Genomic DNA, 21903 nt, shown 5'->3' with positions numbered 1-21903 from the left:
AGACGGAAGAGACTTGTACCGTACGGTGTCACCCCGCAGGACGTCCGGTTATTCCTTCCGTTTCTTATTCATGCAAAACTTTATTCCTGACTGAGCTTAATTCCTGGTGTGCGTGTCCGAAGGTAAGAAACACATCTTGCTTCAGAACCCACAAAATCCTGTAACCCCCAAAATGTTTCTCGCCTTCTGTCTCTGACTGAGATCGCTGGTTATGAGGGGTAAAAGTTACCAGCACAATTCTCTGGGAACAAGAAATACGGGAGGACGCTGGGGGAAATAACAAGGACTGCAAGCTGCGCCTGTCATCCTTTTTTTCCTTTTGCAGCTTAAGAGTAGTCCCAAAAGTCTGGAAAAATGACAGCCTGAAGTGACAGAACGGCTCGTCACTGATTTACAAGAAAGAACAGCTGAAAGGACGTGCTTGGCCCACTGAGTAAGGCAAGCTGAGAACTTTAAGCTAATATAGTACAGAATTTTACTCAGTAAAATCCCATAATCGGTTGGCAACAGGAGGCAAAATATGAAAACAGACAAGAATCAGATCAAATATTGACTTTGTTCCAGATGAAATTCAAATGAAGGCGAGAGTGCGGTGTATTTCACACGGGAAGAAAAGAAGAAATCAGACCTGAAACACTACGCACAATTTGTGGAGAAAAATCAAGAGAAAAAAATATTTCCTATTTATACCATAGCACTCAGGACCTCTAGAACAATTAGCAAAACGGGATGTAATGGAGATATTGTAAATTCATTTTGGAGGAGGAAAGCAGAATATTGGGAAATGCTGCCCCTGACAGAGAGGAGTGATATTGGCTAAGCAAGCTGAAATATTCTATGCAATTATTCAGATTTTCCATAATAAACACTGCAAGATCAGAGAAAACACAGGTGGGGCAATACATATGAGGTGCCAGTAAAATGTGAAAATTAAAAGGATTTTATTGACTGATATGTTCTTCCTGAAAACTCATTGAAATGTACGAACTGGACATTCAGTAACTGATTTGTACATTCTGTATGTTACACTGAATCTTGTAGCCACTTCGAAGAGAGAATATTATTTTCACTTACAGGATGTTCACATCATTGCAGACACCAAAAGTGTTGATATATTCTAGTCTAAAAGTGAAACCAAAATAGAACTGGACATAATGGGACACCGCTTTATGCCAATCCTATTGACTCAACATGCGCCAGTTTCACACACCAATTCATAAGTACCTACTGTACACTTAGTGAAACACCCGACCAAGCATATGTCTGAAGTCATGATTGCTTATGAAATTAAACCCCTTTTCCTAGACTTCCAAGTTATTTGTGGAGAGAAATGCTATTGAACTGAACTTGATTCTCTGCAGGATGCTCAGGCAGTCACGTCTTGTCAGAATCGCTTTGGAAACTGTAGGTTGTACTCCGCAAAATTGATTTCAGGTGTAGATACCTACACAAACGCGCCACTAGTTTCAACAGGCTTCGGAGTCCTTGCAGAAGAGAATGCCCCATTCTCTGTCCGTAAGCTATCACCTGACAAACAGTATTACCCTCAATTAACGACCGCCCATTTGTAAATTTAGAGCTGCTTCACGATTTCAGGCCTGCTAGAACAGCTAGGTGTTATTTCAGAGCAGCCCGAGGGCTTCAGAGCTTCGGATTTCAGAACTCCCACGTTTGTTTTTAAAATCTGCAGTCATTATAACGTTACACAAAGGCCACAGCGACCGTAACGCTCCACTGTGTTGCTGAACGCTGGGCATTGTCTATGTAGCAGAAGACGTAAATACTGTATGCCATACTTAACCTGAGGAGCTGTCTCACAGAGGAACTCAGATATGTCTTTGTACTTGTTTTCAATTAACCAATCTTTTAATTACAGTCCTGTATTTCTTTTTTTTTTCCTGGTACAATCCTAAGAGCAAAGGGTCATTAGATTCTGAAGAAAAGAGGTCTCTTTTATAAGCTCAATACAGTACTTTTATATTTCAGACTATGATATACAATGTATACCATAAATTAATTTAAGACAAATACTTGTCACTTTATCTATGTAGGCACAAGTAAATCAGTGACTTTACTGAAGAGGAGAAATCTTCAATGGTATCATGATTCTGGACTCCATTTCCTGAATAAGGGGCACTGAAAAAAATTAAGACAGGGTTTAATTTCACCAAGAGAGATCATTAGCCGTTCTGCACACCCCGTTTGAACAGATATTCTTGTCTTTAAGTTACTCTCCTAGACAGTGCATGCCAAGTCATCAGTAACCACCAACATTCCTCTAACGGAAGCACAGTAGTTTTGAGAGCAAGTGATTTTTTTAATGTAATCTGTCTGCTCCTTTGAAGACAAATATTCCTATTCCGTTTCACCATAATGAAAGCTATCTTACATTTTTCTGGTATACTTCCTTCGAGACGTACCCTATGGAACCCAAATCTGACGTGCTTAGCATACTTTTGGGAGTTTTGTTAGGAAAGCCATCTTTGATCTCAAAGATCTCCTGGCTTCTACTTCCAAAGTCTCAATTCCCTTTTCAAAGGAATGCATTTTTCAAGGCTCCCATATTTCATGAAATATGAATCATATATATATATGATATATATATGATATAAATCATATATATAAAGCGACGTTTCACTACTGGGTTCCCAATTTTTTTTGCACACAAACTTAAGAATTTACACAAGTCTGTTGTTATACAGGAGAGGCGCTTGTATAAAAACTTACTATTGATGTAGCAATTTTTTAGCAATTAGGCAACTTTTTCAAATGGGTACGAGCAATTGCAAAATTCACTTTACAGCTCAGCGAAATGTCCCTCCTTTCCCTTACTGTAGAAAAACTGGCACACAGACACACACACACCCCCCAGAGATGCAAAACTTCTTATCATTGTGCAACGCACTGAAGAACAAAAATGACGGCACGGACAAAAGTCTACCTCCAGCATTCCAGTGAAGTTAATAGGTTACCTGTGTAATAGACTAGTTCATCCCAGCCAGGTTTATTCCACGCAGCGTTCCTTATATCTTCTCTGGTTTGGAGATCTTTGTAAGCTGGTGAGGGAAAAGAACACCCGCAAAGCTTAGAAGCAACTCCTTTTCCTCCTACATGGGAATAGCTCCCTTAAAAGTATTCTAGCGTGTAATTAGGAGGCTGCAAACACTGGGATGGAAAAAAGTTCTCCGTAAAAAGGAAACGCTCCCAAACCAACGCAAACAGAAGGAACCAGGGAAGGGAGAGAATGTCTTAGACACAGGTAAGACAGATAATGCAACAGAGTACAGTTCTACGCGAGTGGTGTCAGATTTCTAATGCTGCAATATAATATTCTGAGTTGTTGAGATATGAAGATCATATATAGAAATCTGAAATATACAGAAATCTATATATAGAAAATAATTCTAAAATAAATATTAGACAACGAGTTTCTTCCAGCTGAAACAATCCTAATATGTGAAAAGCAGCTACGCGTTTGTGGAGACTAACACACAGAGAAAGCCAAAACACCGCGACGTAGTAAGGTAAATAAATGCTTGACTTGTCTTTTTGTAGGTGTGCTATAGGTGATGCTTGAAACTAAACTGTAAAAACCTGGCTTCAGCGTGAAGGGGGATGGAGAAGAGAGATGGCAGGACGTGGCTTGTCTTGCTTATGTTATTGAAAGCAAACAAGTAGTCCCTAATAAGAAGGGCCAAGAGGAACTGTTGATGGAAACAGAACGGAACACGAAATGTTCGCTTCTGCTCGCTTGTTTGAGAAATAAAGGTACCTACACAAAAATTAAGAAAATCAACACTGTTGCTGTAAAACAAAAAAAAAAGCCTCTTAAGACATTCCTTTGCCTTTTGTAAAAACCTTGTCTCCTGGGCAAAGTCAACAGTCTGTTACAGGCTGATTCAGGGAGAAAAAAGCAGAGAATACAAACAAGTTTACCCCAGAGGTGATGAACCATGTAAAGCTGTCCAATTTGTGAGAAAAATCCTCCAACTGCTTCGTTATTATCCTGTCGGAAACGAATTGCACGAGCCCTACAGAAGAGCAAAGCAGCCATTAAAACCCGCAGATCTGGGTAGGAAATAAGGGATAACTGAAAGGAGGGCAGAGTTCAAAGGACGCCCAAATGTTAAACAGCACTTGCAGTACATTTCAGTAATTAAAAATGGAACAAAAATATCCACAATACACTAATTTTAAGCACTAATTAATTAAAATATACCTATATATCTTGTTAAAATGAGCTAAAATTGGAGGCTTACAGCTTCACTAGGCCGTGCATTCATCATTCTTTATCTTCAACATTAGATCCACTCTAACAGTAATTGCTGGAACAGTGTTAAAGTGGTAGGACATTTTTATAGCAGGCTCTTCTAAAATGAAATCCTTGAGTTTCAGCGGTATCATCTTTGCCACATTCACTCACCATAGATTTTGTGGTAGTGCAACACAGCTTTTTTTTATCCACGGGGACTTTTGCGATGCCGTTGTCCTATGCAACACTCCATGATTTTTTTGTGTAAATAACATCAATATCTCTCAACTATAAATCTGGTGCATCTTCTAAAGCAGACTGTCTACCACTATAGATATGCCTATTTTATAAAAATTCTAAATTCAATTTACTTTATTCAAATTACTGCAACTAAATAAATTATATTGATGATATCTAGCAATCCAAGCCCTCACCTCTGTCACAATAACTGAAAATACTCCAAATTATTTAACTGTCAACCGTTAATTGCTGCGTGGACTTCAGTGGTTTTAAGTAAGACGAAATCAGAAGGATGTACTCAAGAGAAGACTGTCTCAAATGCTTTTAATCTATATATTAAAATACAAGCGTACCGCTAAATAGGTTTTCAAGAAGCAACTTGACTTTTAAAGATTAAAAGAGCCAAGACTTAGGCTGTTTAAACTAAAAGTCCGTCAGCTTTAAGTGGTGGCGTGAAAGTTGTGAAAGATCAACATAGTCTCAAGGAGTTCACCACCGCCCTTCACTGAGCAGCGCTTTCTGCTGAAAATATACGTTTTCTGCTATTTTACATCAAACTAAGAGGGTTACGTGAAGGAAAGCCAAACCGCAAAGCCCACAATGTTGTTTGCCCACAGAATTCCCCTTTCTTTCCTCAAAGGATAAATTAAGGGTCAAAGAATTATCTTACAAGTTGCGTACGTACAGAAGCAGGCCACGAACTGGGTGACTGAAATGCTTTGGTACCATTCTGCCACCTCCACTTCATGATTTTTAAACATGCACCTCTCAAAGAGAAGAATGCAAGTGCTAAAGCAACACTTACCAGTAATTTCCCCACTCAATCATTGTTCCAGGCTACAAAAACAAAACAGAGTGTTAAAACTGTAGTTTAAAGAAAGTTAGAATATTTGGACAGTTTTCACAACGTTTACATAGGGAAAACACGATGTATTAACAAAATCACTTCCTTCAAGTGATAAACATATTATAATAGCCCATAATTACTCTGTTTACTAACTGTATTGCTTCTTAAATCATTTGCCTGAAGTTTCCAGGGTTTTCAGCCCTGCAGATATTAGTATCTTGTCGGAGCCTGCCTTCATTTCGGACCCCCCACTTTGAGAGCAACGATGACTCAGGCATCAGCTTCGATAAGAACCAGATTTTTAAGATGAGGTCTGTTTTCCATCTACATTGTATAAACATGCTTTCGACATTTTAAGACAGCGTAGAGCTTAAAAAAGGAAAAGAAAAAATTCAGCTTACTCTAAGTTGATAGGATCTCAGTTCATAAATATTAGGCCCCTCCCTGGGAACAGGTTCATTCCAGAAACTAAACTCCAACAATAACTGGTTCTTGCGCGAGAGAAGCATGTTACCTCTTTCTTTGCGAAACTCTGTGAATTCCTAAAAAAACAACGTGATCAAATTGTGTATTACGTTTCAACAACCAAAAGCAGCATACAATACGGTGGCTTAGATATATTGTTTTAATGCTGGCCTGGGGCTCTGGGACATTGAAAGCCTTTAAATTGTAAAGGCATCTGAAATCACCCTGGCACATTTGAAATTTCCAAATGGCACGTTTACAAGGCGCTAAGTGTATTCGGGTATTAAAATTCAGTAAAATAAAGGATTCGGGTATTAAAATTCAGTATTTCTGAGTAAACCCTTTTCCAAAGAGGTTTCTAAGTTTGTAACGGAAGTGATGAGATACCAAAGTAGAAGCAGGTATCCAAACGTGCAGGTTTTTGCTCAGACTATTCTTTGTTCTCTTCTGAGTAAAACACCCAATTCTAACAAAATCCATTCATTTTACCTTATTTTGACGGAGTTTACTCATGACCTCATTGAGAGCTGGATAACCTCCCTCATATCTCCACAAATGAACTGAAACAGAAAAAAGGAAGCTTTTTCAGGGATGTCACAGACCAGTGCTAAATCTTACGGAATATCACAGTATAAAATGCTCTTCATACTACAGAATTATACAAAAATAGAAATCAGGTAACAGGTTTAAAAATAGATTTTCATAAAGAAAGCGTTGAACGTTTGAACATTCTACGAATAATGGAATGATCTGCTTTTTGAAAAGGGTTCTCGGAGAACTTTGCACTCTACTCTGAAGGTAACAGAGAAATCTCTGAAAGGACTGTTTGTTGCCATGCTAGTAAGATGTGATGACTTTATATGGCTGTAGTTGAAATTGAGACTCAATTTGAGAGGACGACTTAATTCCAAAAATGTGTTTTATACCAATTTAAGAGCAACAGAGGGGTAGACTTTTTAGTTCAGTAAATTAAGCACAAAGAGCAACACGCTTTCTGTAGGGCATGAAAATGATGCAAATGCTATTTCTGAGGTAAACATTACATTAAAAAAAGCGGAAGATATCTGAACATGCTAGAATTGTTACATTTGCTAGGATTTTAACTGTAAAAACAATTTCAGAACAGGTATCTACATTTGAGTTCTTTCAAAGCAGTCTCTTTCATAAATCATAATAAAGTCCTTTAATAAATCATAACAAGATTTATTTACAAGCACTTAATGTAGCAAGGCAACAATATTTCACCTCAAAGAATGACAAAAGCCATTTTCTCTCCTCTATACCAGTCCTATGCCTTTTCCAGGAGAGCGAACTGGAGACCAAGGTAGGGCACTTCTCTAGGATAGCCCATTCATCCAGTTCGCCTGCTTCTGCTGTCTGAGCCCCAGGGCAAATTTGATATATCCACCTAATACCAGCACAGCCTGGGCACAAGGACTGAGCAAGTCAAAGCCCCGTAATCTGCTTTATTACACTGCTAGAACTGTTGCAGCAACATTTTCAAGGCAGGCTACGGATGCAATTACAGACGGAGTCTGTGTTAATACGTCACAAAAGCAACGAATGGGACTTGGCTACGGTATTCTCATTTCAATTGTCTTCATTCCCCCATTTCCCTTCAACTTTTAGAACTATTTCTCAGACACTGTTTATCTACTGTTATTTCTTTGCATTTGTTCAGTGTCAATATTGCAATGTGCTGTGAATGCAGGAAAAACTGATGTGTACAGGAGTATATATTTCAATAACGAAGCCGTGACATTGATACCAGCAGAGCTCTAACAATGGAGCTACATAACAAACTACGTAACAAATACCAGTACACCACTCTCTATTTGTGGCTTCCCATTTCTCCAATTTCCCAGAGCCCAGGAAATTGTTCAGGTTTTCTCTCTACACTAGACTTTTTGTAGTTACCTCTGTAGCAACTCTTCCGTAATTTCTAGTTCCAGTATATTTTCAATCGGCACAGTTGGGCAGTATCCTTATATTAACATGCACAGAGACGGTTTTACTTTCCTCCAGTAAAGGTCTAGCTTATTGTTGAGTTTACAATGCAATCATTTTTTCAGATGGCGTGAATGATTTGCATTTCATTATCATACAGCAATTACAGTATGAAAGTCTGAGTAAAGCTTTTATTCCGGCCAATGCAAGATAAACTCTGTCTTTGTAAGCCTTTGCCCCAGATATTCAGGAACACGATCTGTGCCCGCAAAATAGTACAGGATCACATTTGACATGCATTTCCCCAAACTGTTAATCTACCACCTGGAAAACGTGAAAGTGTATTAACAATAGGACGAATTTTAGGAATTAATGCTTTACTGTCAAACTCAACAAGACAAAAAGCAAGCACTGTAAATGTTAATATGACTATTGATAACAGATGCACACACACCCTCGCTGTATACATTGCTAAAGGTTTACTGTCAACAGAGATGATTTAAAGAGAAGAAACCTGCCAAGCACACGTTTCACTTGTACGGTTTTACGTTCTGTTGTACTTCTATCTCCTACCAGCCTGATCTTGCTCTCCGTACCACGTGTTCCAAGTCCCCACCAGTGCACATGGGTAGTGTTTTTCTTCATGAATCTTTGGCAGCACCTCTTGACTTGAAAACAAGGAATACAGACACTGTGTTGCATTTCCTTCAGGGAGGCTACAGTTGATATGTATAACAAATCACCACGCGTTTATCATTATGGTATGAAAATTCACAAGCTCTACTTTTCAGAAGGGAAAGCTGAAATACAAAAATCTGCTACACAGGGGAAAGACAGCTACAACACTATGAAAAATTAAGGTAAGCGTTACCATTTCTTAGACCGTATGACAAACAAACAGCACGGCAGAATTCTTTCAATGCAATAAATTAGGTCTATCACCTACGAGGCTACCCAACACATTAGGAAAATAAATATCAGGATGTTTCACTTACAGAAAACGCAGCCTAACTACATGGGTGATTCGCTTTAGGAAAAGTTTTTCTTTACCAAGGGAGGTAAAACACACAAAAATAGGAAAGGACAGTCTTCTGTACCAGTTACAGTGCTACTAATTCTGTTGAGATGAATGAATAAAACCAAGTATTTTGATAGATCAAACGATGACTGGACTTCATAGCATGAAGCCAAATTGCCTTCTACGATTTCAGAAAGCAGTCTTAGTTTGAGGCAACTTACCCATTAAAGCGTACAGTGAAACCGCCTTAAAAACACCCCCAACACAAAACTTCTGTTTGACTATTTCCAGTATTTCTAACATTTTTTCAAACTTTAAAAGCGGCCTACATTAGCATTAGGATGTTAAGTTTTACCAGTTGCAGACTCGGTTAAGACAGGTTTCACTGCACCGTCCTTTGATGAGTAAGTCAATTATTCTGGTTGAACTTTGCCTTTTAGTATTTTTCCCTGAATAACTACCCCTCTTACCCAGTTTGGCCCCTGGGCAATGAGTCTCTGCACAGTATCAAATAATAGGAAGCAGGCTGGTCTTGGGCTGAGAGTCATGAGATAGGAGTTTTCCTCTTGATTCTGCCACTGACTTTCTAGACAACCCTGAGCAAATCTCATTACCAATGCGCACCTCAAGACTTCTCACTACATAGCGTAAATAATACGACAGACTGACTCTCCAAGGGTGTTTTCAAGGATGTTTCACTATCAGTTCATTTTTGCAAAGTATAATGAGATCCTAGAATGGTAGCTTTAAACAGGAATGCTAAATTATTACAATAACCCTGAAATATATCTTGTTGCAAATTATAAAAAAGAACAAAACAAAAGAAACACCCACAGAAAATCTTATGAACACCATCTTTTTCCTTTTTAAAAATAACTGTTCCTAATTCTTCAGAAGGGGTCCTTAACCACAGTGATTCGTGAAGTACTCTCACAATTGCCTTCATTACATTATTTCTTTATTAATACGTGATGACTAATCCTTATCCTGATTTGATACAGAATAAGGGATTAACCTGTTCATCTTCAATTTAGGGAGAGGAAGGAGGGAAGCTCAGGGAGACTCAGGTTTTTTTATTACTCCATTCTTAAGTTTTCTCCTTCCCCAGAATACTTAAATTTGCTTTGGTTTGGAAAGAATAAATCTAGCTACACATACTTCATCTGATTGCTGTGAGCAGTTTCTTTCTTTGCTGTTGTCTCTTTTCTTGAAAATAAAAGCCTCTGCTATCACTCAACATTTAGGTAGCTCATGAGGTATCATGGAGAAGCGGTTCCCTGTTCTGTATAATTGGACATGTTTATACTAAGCTTTTAAACAGAAAGCTGGATGATTGCTAATTGTGCTTCTCTGTGTATTTATTTTTTTTTTTTAAACAAAAAAGCTAAAAATACCTTATGATTGAATGTTATTCTAGTGGATTTCTATGTTTGTATAGCAAGGAAAACAGTTCTGGATTATCCAGCCCCATTTTAAAGCTGAACACATGAAGGCACAGAGATGTTAGACGACCTCCTCGTGGCTGTACAGCCAACCAGTAACAGAGTCAAGGACATAAACTGGGAGTTCTGAGCTCCTTCCCCACCCTCCGGCCCAGCGGGTGTTCTCACCAACACACCATACTGAAAAAATTGGTTGCAACAGGGTATCGTTATGCTAAAAGTGTTTTATTTAACTGACAAGGTGATCACTGTCAAGAGAAAGCACTGCTGTTTCCAAATGTGTGAGGCTCGCTGCATTTCCAAATTTAAACATCCAGTTCCTGAGAAGGCAGCTGTTCTGGCTCCAGAGCAGTGATTATGTAGGCAGAACAGGACTAACATTTCTGCAATTTCGTCCTTAAAGTAGTAAGTTCAAAATGTTACCAATTCATACATTTTATGAAGTTGTAACTTTTTGGAAAACCCGTAACAGTACTTCTCCCTTTGGGGGATATCACCCCAATGCGAAGATCCTATCCAAGGATTTGCATAGCTCTTTAAGAGTAGATCTCAGGAACGTTACTTTTGTAGAAGGATATAGACGAGCTAAAAGAAAGTCAACCCCCGGGTTTTTAAAGTCTCCTCAAATTTATACTTCAATTTAATACTGGCATGTAGTTTTACTTACCGGTGATCTCTCCCTTCCCTTCCTGTATGCAGACAATAACCACCCTGACCACATTCCTACACGGCAGCCGGAGTGGGACACGCTAGCATACCAGCAGCTACCCGCATGCACCAGCAAGCGTAAGACAACTAAGGGAAGGGGGGGAGCTGTTCCAACAAATGTCAACAGTATTTTCACAAAAGGCATCATCCTAAACTGCAGCTTGGGAAAACGACACCTCCAAGAGGGAAGGCAGGGGGTGAAGCGAGTAAAGTATCTTTTGCCATCTCCCTCCAAGAATAATATAAACTATTTAACACCATACGCTGCAAGTAAAAGCCGAATTTTTCCACCTCCCCTCTGAATAATCATATTTGCCAATTTTCAGAACAGCTTGTGATCAAATCAACACGTCTAAAATGTGAAAACATAATACGCACACTTACCAAAGCTTGTTGTAGGCGTCTAGACATTCTGGCTTTACATTGTGAACTGAAACAACAATATTACGTGAGAAATGCAGGAACAGAATAAAGAAATAGTGATGTTAAATATAAAAATATCACTCACTCTGTAGTTTATACAGACTGCTGGTCTCTCTTTTGGCTAGAAGGTTGGAGTGAGCATCTTTCCTTGGATCGACTTTGCGAACAAATAGCGATTTTAACCAACTGTCTTCGCGAGGTCTGCTAGCTGAAGACGCCAGCCCCCTACACATCAACAAGTACATTATCCTGTCATTGAGCATGTCTTGAAAACGCCCCCAACGCGGGGAGGATAGGCACAATCACGTTTAATGCAAACAGTATCATAACACACAGTTATATATACGTCTGTTACCAAAACTTTTCATTGAGCCACTTCCTAGCAAGGTAAAGGCAGTTCTTTCCCCACTGAGATTTACGCTCTCAGAGCTGAAGAGTTAACCGTACGCTATCCACTTTTATTCTTTGTGCACACGGCAGGGAATAGGTGGATGGCTGCTTTTGCTGCCTATTTATCTTCTTTTTAATCAAGCGTCTTTGCTCAAGAAGGCTGGGTCTGCCCTGATGTACACAGACAAGAGTGAAAAAGAGCAAAAAGACAGCGTGCATAAGGAAAAAGTTGTACAGGGTAAATAGGAAAGTAACTGCCATATGTTGCTTAACTATAGCTCTGAAAAAGGAAAAGTTCAATAGTGCATCGTTCAAGAGAAAAAATATAATGGAAGTCTAATTTGGGAAAAATTATGAGTGGCAGGAAACAAATATTTAAATTCCAAATTCTGGCAACCGTACTACGTAGGGGTGCAGATCCACATTTTTTGTACAACATTCACCATTTCCCTTTCTTTGAAACAGAAGGATTTCGCTGTCTTTTTTTATCTAATCATTATGCGGTTTCTGCAAGCACACTTCCAAAATAATACCGCTTCCCTTTACACCACAGAATGCACAAAGCATTACAACTGATATGATAACTGTGCTTTTTAAAAATGATGTGTTAAGGAATTACTGTTCTCTTTTCCAGCTGACAGAAGACACTCTCTATCACCAAAAATTGTGCAGAACAAGAAAGTTGATGCATTTAACTGATTCTCTACAATGTATAGCAAGGGACCCCAAGCTCAAATGTTTTTTCTTCTTTCTCGTAAGAAGCACTTCCTTCAATTTGCCTCTGTTTGTTATGGGGTTTCTGCTAAAAAACTACAGTATTTCTCTGATAGACTAAAAATATGTCACTGCAGCTGGAAACTGAAACCTTTTCCTGCCTCAGAAGTCAACTTCTCACCCTTAACTACTGACTAGGAGATCCCGAAGACAGCTATCAATCTTCAGCTATAAAGCTGTCTTCCAGATATCAATAGTTTGTGACAATCATCCAAGGAAAAAAAAAAATAGGGAAAGAAAATCTCAGCTTCCTTTGGGAAAAATATCTTCATAAACACGCCTGTCTGTATCACACCAAAGTAGTTCACTCTAGCTGTGTTTTTCAACAATTAACCTTTGAGTCCCAATGTCTGAAAATAACACAACGAACTGGTTCACCCCGTGGAAGCAGGATGGAGGAAAGGAAAAGTATTTCATAGCAGAGAAACAATAACAACCAGAAGAACAACTGCAGCTGAGATGACCTTCAATATTAAGAAGCAATTGGTAAATACCTTATTGGTGTATTTATTGCAAACGGTGCCTTCTTTGGCCCTAGGCAAACACACAAACACGCTACTGTGCTGAAAGCCGAGCAGCTAGTCCTGAGTCTAAGTATTTAAAAGGGCATTCCATGATAAGGCTCTTGCCAGAATGGAGTGAAGGCAGCTGCCTGGAGCCGACCTACCTCTGATCTCAGCTGGGGGAGGCGAGGCACAGGTGACACACCTACATCAGCGTTGGCACAGGTGCCCCAGGAACACAAGCTGTCCCAGATGACAGGGGGTAAATCCCACCTAATAAATCCAAGTTGTTTTAAAAAGCTCCCTTAAAGTAAGCACTAATGCTCACTAGGCAGCAAGCAGGGCTTTAGGAGACAGAACTCAATTCTAGTCCTGCAGTGCTCATTTTTGCAACTCAGATCTGTAAACCATCACCAGTTCCTCGCCTTTATTAAACAGAGTTAGCAAACTAATATTTAGGCGGCTCTTCTATGAGGATTATTGTTTGCAGCAAACTTTGAAGAGGCAAGAGACAAATAATCATGATCCTTTTTTTGTGAACCAGCTTTATCAGCAGCAAGAATAAGCTGGAGTTATGGGGCTAATACTGAAAAGCAAATTCCTTTGCTATTAGGAGAGTCTCGTGACTTGAATGTTAAACTGCACCTAAAACTGGAGGTATATTTAATTTTCAATACAACGAAATGAGTGATAGTTCACATTTATGTAAAATCTTTTACCCAGCAAGGGTAAAGTTCCTCATGAACAACGACTAACAAATCACGACTATCCATCTAAACATCCACTTATAACGAAGAACGGTAACAGCTGAAGTTTATTAAAGCGGATATTCAGTACACCCAGCCTGAAATGCCAGGGCCTTCTTTTTAATCCACATCCTTACAGAAGTCCTACGCTACTGGTGTCATTCTAGACGCCCACAAATCAGGAAGCCCTGAACTGATTACTAGTTCGCTCGTGTGGGCATTATGTACCCAAAATTAGCTTTGGAAGAGTAGGGACAAAATTCATGTCTTTGGACTGCCACTTGTGAGCATCAACCACAAACTGGTTCAAAACCAATCCACCATGCAAAAGATCTACTTTTAACTAACTTCTTAATATTATAATTCTCAATATTGTAACACCTGTTCCAAGTAAAAGAGATATTGGATCGAAATCGTTCCAAACCCCAAACACCACGAATGAAAATGTGAATTTACACACAGAGTGAATGTATACGGAATTACCATCACGCTTCACAATTTTTTTATTTTCTGGGAACGATACTTATTAAAGAGAGAGTTCATGCAAGCTTTTAAGGCACTGCATGACTTTGCTAGCAAGTTGGTATCCTACAAATGTTGCCTATGGGCTGAGCTTTCTTGATACGAAGATTGGGCTGTGAACACAAAAGGATAACACCGAATAGCTCGCTCAGATTAAAAGTGATGGTGAAAAAACTTCTATTCCACTTAGCTTCTGCTTTAGCACAAAATATAAACTGGGTGGGAGATATCAGGTCAAATATTTAGATTTTGTAGTAACCCATGTCTGCCTGGAAGAGAAAAAATAACAACTTGCCCATAACTGACAGGTTTTGATCTGTGGTCTAAACGAAGTTTATTTGAAACTAAAAAAAATAAAATCCCCAAAACATGCACATAAAATCTCACAACGTATACTCTCCACAACTCTCCCCTTTCCTTTTTTAAACCGCTGCTTGCAGTGATGCCTTTAAGTCTTGCGCGGGGGCTGCTGCCCATTCTGAGGCTTGAAACAGCAGCTTTCCCTGCTTCAAAGAAAGGGTAGAAAAAATGCGTGTAGACCCATCCCAGTTTGGCCACTTCTGTGTCTCCAAAACCCAGGGAGCACGCGTGTCTGCTTCCTACGGCCCAGACACACGCGTGCACATCTGTGCCCAGAGAGCTGTGTTTGTGTGCGCACCCTCGCCACCCCGGAGGTGTGTGCGTGTGTTGGACCCTTCACACATGAGGCATGTGGGTGTGTGAATGTCTGCACCCCAAAACTTGATGGATGTGTCTGTGCGTGTGCCCTGACACCGGGGGGCTGTACACACGTGCACACACATCCCAGCTCCTAAGGGAAGCAGGAATACCCATGCCCTGACACCCAAGGGGTGCACACGCCTGCTGGGGTCCATGTGTGCATCGTGAAGGCAGGCAGATGCTGGTGTGCGCGGCCACGCACCCCGACAGCGGGGGACACACGGGTGCTGGGTAGAGGCGCAACCCGGCATGGTGTGTGTGGAGCGGTTGTGTGTCCTGACACCAAGGCGTGTTGTTGTGCGTGTACAGCCGTGCACCCCAACACCCCTGCTGCCTGTCGGAGTCGGGATGCGGAGCAGCTGCACACCCTGGTCCTGGAGGGACACTTGGGAGCAGGGCATCCATATATCCCAACAGCAGGAATACACGTGTGCAGGGTGGCTGTGCAGCCCGACACTCGGCCAGACGTGGCCGCGGGCTGCCCGTACACCTTGTTGCCGGCAGGGGAAAGGGGACGGGGGCGGCAGGCACCCCGTCCCCGGCGGGGCCGGGCTGCGGCGCGGCGGCCCAGCGGTGCGGCCATCATCCCCACCCCGGGGCGGACTCGGGGGAGGGAGGGGAAGGGGCTGGCCTTGAGGCCCATGACCTTGAAGGACACCCCGAGCGGGTCGCACTGCCCGCCCCACGGGAGGGCCGCGGGCCCGGCCCGTCAGCTGCCCTGGCGAGCGGGGCGCCATTTCCAGTCAGGAAAGGGGAAGGGAGGGTCGGGGGGGCGAGGGGGGAGGGAGCCTACGCGGCTGGGCGAGGGGAGGCGCGGGGGGGCGTCGGCTCCGTCTCCAGCTTCCCTCGGCGGCCCTCTCCCGCCCGCCTCAACCCCCCTCAGGGCTCACCTGAGGGCCAGGCCGCCGCCGGGCGGGAGGCGCGGCAGGGCGCTGGCTCCCGCCAGGCTCCGCCGCAGCAGCACTCGCGCCGCCATCTTGCTCCGGCCGCCGCCTCCCTCCAGGGCCGGGGGAAGGCGGGGGGCGCTGCAGCGCCGCCGCCGGACGCGAGGGGCGCGCGGGGGGGGGGGGGGGGGGGGGGGGCGCAGCCACAACGGCGCATGCGCAGAGAGCCCCGGCCCTCCACCCGCTCAGGTTTCGGGGTGAAACAGCCCCGTTTTGGGGTCTCGCCTGAAAAACCCGCTTAAGAGCCAGCCCAAGCGTTTACTGAATCACGCGCAAAAACTTTGTTCCTCGTTCATTTTTCACCCACACGGAGCTGAAGTGTTTTCTTCACGCCGTTCCAGCCGCAGGAGTGTTTAATGTGGCTCAATTGGCCGTGCCCGCTACCATCAAATCCTTAAATAAATTAAGAATAAACTCATAATTAGGCTAATGGTTAAAGGACAGTTCTAAAAGCAACTAGCCAATCCACACAGAAAAGAAGTTAATGAGCAAACCTGGTCTTTCTACATAGCACGTAAAAAGTTTAAATCATTTCGCTATGGGGTTTCTATTGCCGTTTTATGATTTTTGTATCAGCGCTCAGAGGCTAGCACACACAACAGGCTTTAGCATCTTTAAAGTACAATGCTGGTGGCGCCTCTTTAAAAACCAGTTTAACCTGCAGCTGCCATCATTCTTTAAAGAACAAGCTACACTTCAGAGGACATACCTTTAATCACATTTTGATCTGACAGCACATCGAGTTCTCAAGCAGCACTCCCAGAGCCTACCTGTGCCCTGAAAAACTCACAACCACCTGTGATCATTCAGTCTTGGGGGGGTGGAGGACGTTTTCACAGCTACTCAAGAAAAATCACAGGAGATACCAGGAAAGATGATTTACTTCCCCAATTTGATGTAGATGCAACTCATTAACCAAACAGGAACCTTTTTCTATTTCTTATAACCATTATATGCACAGTTATTAGAACACTCACATCCCAAGTACCAAGGGTGAAGTTCCTTTACTGGATACAACTTAGGTGTGTTTCCTACAGCCCAGGGCCACCTTCCAGCCTGGGTCTGATTTCTCTCAATCTCTGCTGGGGATAAAGTTTCACATTTTACATTCGCTCCAGCAGCAGTCAGAGCCTTAATCAGCCAGCTGGAGTTACTAAGTCATTTGCATAAACCCAAACAACTTCAACAAACATATCAACAAGAATAACCCACCACCACATGTTTAAGACACCTCCTCAAAGTTGGAGATCCCATTCGCATTATTGATATACAGAGACATTTGAATCAAGGGATCTTCATGTCTCAGCTTATCGATCTGACACAGGACCATACCTGAGGACTAGCATTCAAAGAGCTGTGTTTTTTTTTTGTTTGAAGCACCAAAGGAAGTTTAAGTTTCTCATTCTTCCCAGCCCAAATAGCTTGCTGAGTTCAACTGGACTTTGTCAGCAGTTTGCAGGCAGCTGAAGGAAGTTAAAGGGCAGATTATTTACATCACTCTGACAATGGAAGAGAACACAACTGATAGCTCACTAGTGTAAGCTGGCTCAGTTTCTTAAAGTAAGATACTTTAGGTCACAGAAACTCTGTTCTGATACACCTTGTTTAGCTTCTGGTCTTAAAGACTTATGACATAGGTAGACACCTCAAAAAGGATTTCTCATAGCTTTAACACACCACTCTCCCCAGCCCTAGCCCCCCATACAGGGACATGGAATACTGTCCCCACAAATGCTGGGTTTTGAGGCAGATTCCCCTTTAGATCTGAGTAAAGTCAGCAACACAAGGCTGCTCTACCAGCTGCTCACTCTTCCTTTGCTTTGTGTCCTGGAAGACAGGACATAAAATCCCCAGAGCTGCAGCAGGATAAAGTGATCTTTAATCATTAACTGCTATGGCCTTCTAGTTTCATATTAAAGTATGCAGCAAACTGGTACCTGTATCTCTTAAAACATGTTGTTTTAATTAGCTTTTCTGATGACACTAAATCTAACCATCTACTTTTTTGGCTTTGTATTCTTACCAGCTTCTATTTTCTGCTGGCAGTTCAAAGAGATCCATCTCTCCCAGAACTAAATACTTCCTTTGGACAGTTTACAAAGGCAAGCATGCTAAGCTACCCAAAGTTTTTATTCTCACCTCCCTGCCATTACAAAGACAAGTGGCTGTGTTTTTGTTAGGAATTCTGGAAGCTAGAAGATACTGCGGTGTGGTGTGAGCAACTGTAAGAGGAAATAAGGACACATGCCGGTAGCTGGTTTTAAAATTCTACACTTCCTTTCAAAAGGTTTAATAGCATTATCTTAAGTAATCCTACAAACCACAACAGTCTGTCTGAAATACAGAACAATCAAAAAACATAATGACCCTCCTACCAAACTTAAACATTACACAGTTATATTCTTGTCTTTCTCAATATACAAGAGTCACTCCAAGAGAGCAGGTGGCTTTTGAAACTGTGAAAGCTTGGGCCAAAACTACATGCAACAAAAGGAAGCGTTAACACTAAACTCACATTTTCTCTGTATTTTCATTTAAAGATTTGAGGCGCCTATTGATCTGTAACATCTGTTCTTATAAACAACTATGTTTACTATTTATTTTGACTGCAGATTTCACTGAAACATTTAACATATAACAGCAGGGCTCCAAACATCCCTGACAGAGACAAGCTGAAAAGCCCTCTGTTTAAATATTTTCCACACTATTTGTCTGTTGAACAAACTTTAAGTTCCTGAAGTTTTTCACTTAGATATGTAGTATCTGCCTCTGTCAGATTTTCTGAATCTGACAGATTTTCAAGGAATCTGGTTCCCGCACAGGGCTTTCCTGTTATTGGATCTATGACATTTCCAACCTTGAATACAATTTCAGCCAGTTCGTGTTTCACATGTTTGCTCCTTCTCTCAGGCAAAGCTTTCAGAAGAACAATATCTCCAACAACACACTGCTGCAATGGATCGTGGGCAAAATAGGTTTTTCGTTTGTTAAAGAACTGTTGAAGGAAAAAAGGAAACCTTGGAATTAGATTTCAAAATTAAGCAATTGGCAAATATATAGTTAATATAAAACAACCCTAAATTTCACTACAGAGAAGTAAAGTCTTAAGTATTTTTTTAAATGAGATTCATTTTGGATCATGAAAAGAAATGCAACTGTGCACTCTACTGTTGTTCCAAAGAAAGCACAGCACCACACTCCCCCGACAATCTCTCTGCTCAGGATGCTGTCGTCAACCGAGCCTGTAGAAAAGGAGATGGGGCAGAAAAAGCCAAGTACAAAAAGCTGTTCATGGTGAACATGTGGATACGGGTAAAAATACCAAGCTCTTCGCTTAACCTAGATTCCCTTTCCTAGCATCACCACTTTCCACTGGCTTCTCTCCTCTCTAGTTCTGCCGTGTAAGCCTTTCCTCTCCTTAGGATGCTTCACATCAACACTGCCTCAGCAAGACAGCTGACTTGGCTCTTCCAAGCTGAATGATCTTCCTGTGCAGTCCACACTTCAAGAACTCATATGAATTCTTATTCATCTAATACATCTAAAGTTCATCAGCCTTGACTGAAATCAGTATTTTGAAGTTTGTCATTTGAGGGCTTTCTTGTTCAATTCCTTTTCTTTCATATAAAAATTCAATATTTATTGTTATTGGAACAGCAGAATTCAGAGTCTTAAGAAAGAAATTAACAGGTTCTTCTACTGGGTGAAGCAGTGGACTGGGATTACGACCCATTATCTAATCCTGACTATATCCTTAAGCTTCTGGTCACCAAAGGCACATTTCCCTATCTAAAAACTGCCAAAATATTATTTTTAACCTCCCCATTTGAAATCATTAACAAGAAGTGATAAATACGAAGCTCATATAGCACATCACAGTACAGATTCAAATACTAAGTATGCTTACAATTATGCATGCAGAAAAATTGCTACAAAATTTATTGTAAAAGTAAATAATGTCAAGTTTCTAAAACAAAGCATATTCCATATCAATATGAAAAGTTAAATGTAAGTGTGAAACAAAAAATTTACTTTCTCAGCTGAGATCAAATGAAATGTATTAATAAAGCACTTCAAAGAAATACATTTAACAGATAATTTGTAAGGAAGTCTCCTTGCCACAGACTGCTTTTCATCCTTTGCAGTCAACCCCACAGACAAACCTTATGCAAGTTCCTTAAGGAGTCTGCACTATAAAGAGCTATCAAAAACTAAGAGTCAAATCAATAAAGCATGCTTCCTCACAGTACAAAAGTTACCATGCAAGACAAGACGATAACAAGCTTTTACCTTTAGTAAATAAGGATCTAGCACAAGCCTTGTCACTCTCACTTTGGCAGTCTTCTGCATTTTGGTTCCTATGACTTTCCCTACTATCCACTTTGCATGGACAGCTCCACGTGGTACAGACATTGTTTAGTTGTGGTCATCCAGCGCCTGGCAACAAGCAAGCAGACATGTTATTTTAACAAAAAATTCAACCAGTTTCTGATCAATACCAAAGTTATGATTTCCATTTCAGACTAACAGCTCAATTGGGTCCTTTTGTTGGAAAAACATGGTAGATACAAGCAGTTTAAAACCCAATATATTGCACTACCTCAGCCTTGTTTTACAGTGTAAGAAAGGATGGGAACATGTCCCCATTCCCAGGGAAAGTTACTTCAGGATGGCAGTAAAAACAGACATAATTGCACGAGGATGAGACCTTAACCCACAAAGTCCACAAAATTCCTTTGAATCATACAAATTGTCACATACACAATATGGAAATGTGTTGCTGTGGACATTATTAACATTTTTAACTCCTGCTCCAGCACCTTTTTTTGCTGGAGACCTGTTTTTCAGGTCTGCATATGACCACATTTAACCCAAACAGCAAGTAGCCTATAACTTTTGTTCAGAAAGGCATTTGCTTCTCTAAATCTCATTAGCTGAGCTGATGAAACCTAAGAAAGGCAGTAAGTTTCTCAAAGCATAAATGACATATCAAAGAGTTGTCTGACCCACAGTAAGTGTAATCACTTTTGAGTTAGTTCTTTCCTGTAGGTAATTATACTCCATTACCTTATTTGTTTTGTTTAATTAGGGAGAGCTTTCTACACCAGTCTTGCAAGTCATGGACAAAATAGATAGCTAAATATTAGAAGACTTAAACCAATATTAAAACTGATGAAGACTAATGACGTTCTTCTCTACCACCCAGCTACGTGCTGTTAAGGACAACTGACACCTCTTGAATTCTCCATCTATCCATTTTGTAAGACTAAATGACACTCTCTTTGATGTTGCAACACATCAAAATAAAAGTTTAGGGATACAGAGACACATCCATAGGATTAACTGCTTCAAGCAGCAATACTTAAGGTTGATTTTACCATCCTTGATTCAATTGTGTGACACACAGGGCTGGGGAATGGAGTCAGTGTGAGGGACCCTCCTGTAAAACAAAGCTAACCACCACCAACCAACCACACAGTGACCAGGCCGGGGAGAGGCAAACGTGTACAAAATAAGCAACACCCATAAAGCACAAGGCAGCTACCAGCAAGACAGGAGGCGTACAGCTGGGCTGGGCATCTCTCACAGCGAAGAAAACGATAAAATAGGAAGTTCAAACACACCGTGAGCCTTCCGCCCGCCCACCCCCAGCTCTCCACAGCCCTCCACGCCAGGCCCAGCCTCAGCGGCTTCCCTGCCAGCAGGGCTAAGGGGGAAGGCCCTGCCTCGCAGGCGTCAGGCCTTCACTTAGCACCTCAGCCACCTTCCAGAGAGTACCTCCAGCCCAGGGAGCGCCCCATACCCGCGCCCCACCGGCCAGGCCCCACCGCAGCCGCCCCCCAGGCCCTCTCACCGCCCAGGCTCCCGCTGCCGCGCCTCAGGGGCCTTAAAGACACCGAGCCGGAAGGGGCGGGGCCGGAGCCGGAAGAGCAGCGCGGCGGGGGCGGGGCCAGCGGCGGGG

At 41.6% G+C, this 21903-nt stretch overlaps 2 protein-coding genes across 3 annotated transcripts; both read right to left on the bottom strand.

Moving 5' to 3' along the window:
- Positions 1 to 924: 924 nt before the first annotated feature.
- NIPSNAP2 (nipsnap homolog 2) lies at positions 925 to 16095 on the bottom strand. Its single transcript, XM_074595832.1, has 10 exons — positions 15888 to 16095; positions 11428 to 11567; positions 11304 to 11349; positions 8325 to 8419; positions 6294 to 6364; positions 5741 to 5881; positions 5298 to 5329; positions 3937 to 4031; positions 2973 to 3056; positions 925 to 2136 (listed from the first exon to the last, which is right to left on the bottom strand). Exons 1-10 carry the CDS (start codon positions 15971 to 15973, stop codon positions 2072 to 2074), a joined length of 855 nt encoding a protein of 284 aa, XP_074451933.1. The 5' UTR covers positions 15974 to 16095; the 3' UTR covers positions 925 to 2071.
- A 2101-nt stretch (positions 16096 to 18196) lies between these two features.
- Positions 18197 to 21861, bottom strand: MRPS17 (mitochondrial ribosomal protein S17). 2 transcript variants are annotated; one of them, XM_074595837.1, is made up of 3 exons: positions 21796 to 21861; positions 20232 to 20378; positions 18197 to 18936 (listed from the first exon to the last, which is right to left on the bottom strand). In XM_074595837.1, the coding sequence occupies exons 2-3, from the start codon at positions 20352 to 20354 to the stop codon at positions 18646 to 18648; spliced, it is 414 nt and encodes a 137-aa protein (XP_074451938.1). In that variant the 5' UTR covers positions 20355 to 20378; positions 21796 to 21861; the 3' UTR covers positions 18197 to 18645. The 2 variants fall into 2 exon arrangements, with proteins under 2 accessions (XP_074451938.1, XP_074451939.1); XM_074595838.1 differs by having other exon boundaries at positions 21720 to 21798.
- Positions 21862 to 21903: the final 42 nt, after the last annotated feature.

This window comes from Larus michahellis, chromosome 7 (assembly GCF_964199755.1).
Source record: "Larus michahellis chromosome 7, bLarMic1.1, whole genome shotgun sequence".
NCBI classification, from domain to species: domain Eukaryota; kingdom Metazoa; phylum Chordata; class Aves; order Charadriiformes; family Laridae; genus Larus; species Larus michahellis.
The sequence above is the reverse complement of the archived record's forward strand: the minus strand, read 5'-3'. Positions and strand labels throughout refer to the sequence as shown.

Excerpts from the sequence above, each read along its gene's own strand:
- NIPSNAP2 (XM_074595832.1), bottom strand. The coding sequence starts at position 15,973 with ATGGCGGCGCGAGTGCTGCTGCGGCGGAGCCTGGCGGGAGCCAGCGCC. Across the intron at positions 11,568-15,887 it reads GGCGGCGGCCTGGCCCTCAG|GGGGCTGGCGTCTTCAGCTA; the intron begins GTGAGCCCTGAG and ends GTTGATGTGTAG. Across the intron at positions 8,420-11,303 it reads GACGCCTACAACAAGCTTTG|TCAAGAGGTGCTGCCAAAGA; the intron begins GTAAGTGTGCGT and ends CTTGTTTTCAAG.
- MRPS17 (XM_074595837.1), bottom strand. The coding sequence starts at position 20,354 with ATGTCTGTACCACGTGGAGCTGTCCATGCAAAGTGGATAGTAGGGAAA. Across the intron at positions 18,937-20,231 it reads TAGATCCTTATTTACTAAAG|TTCTTTAACAAACGAAAAAC; the intron begins GTAAAAGCTTGT and ends TTCCTTCAACAG.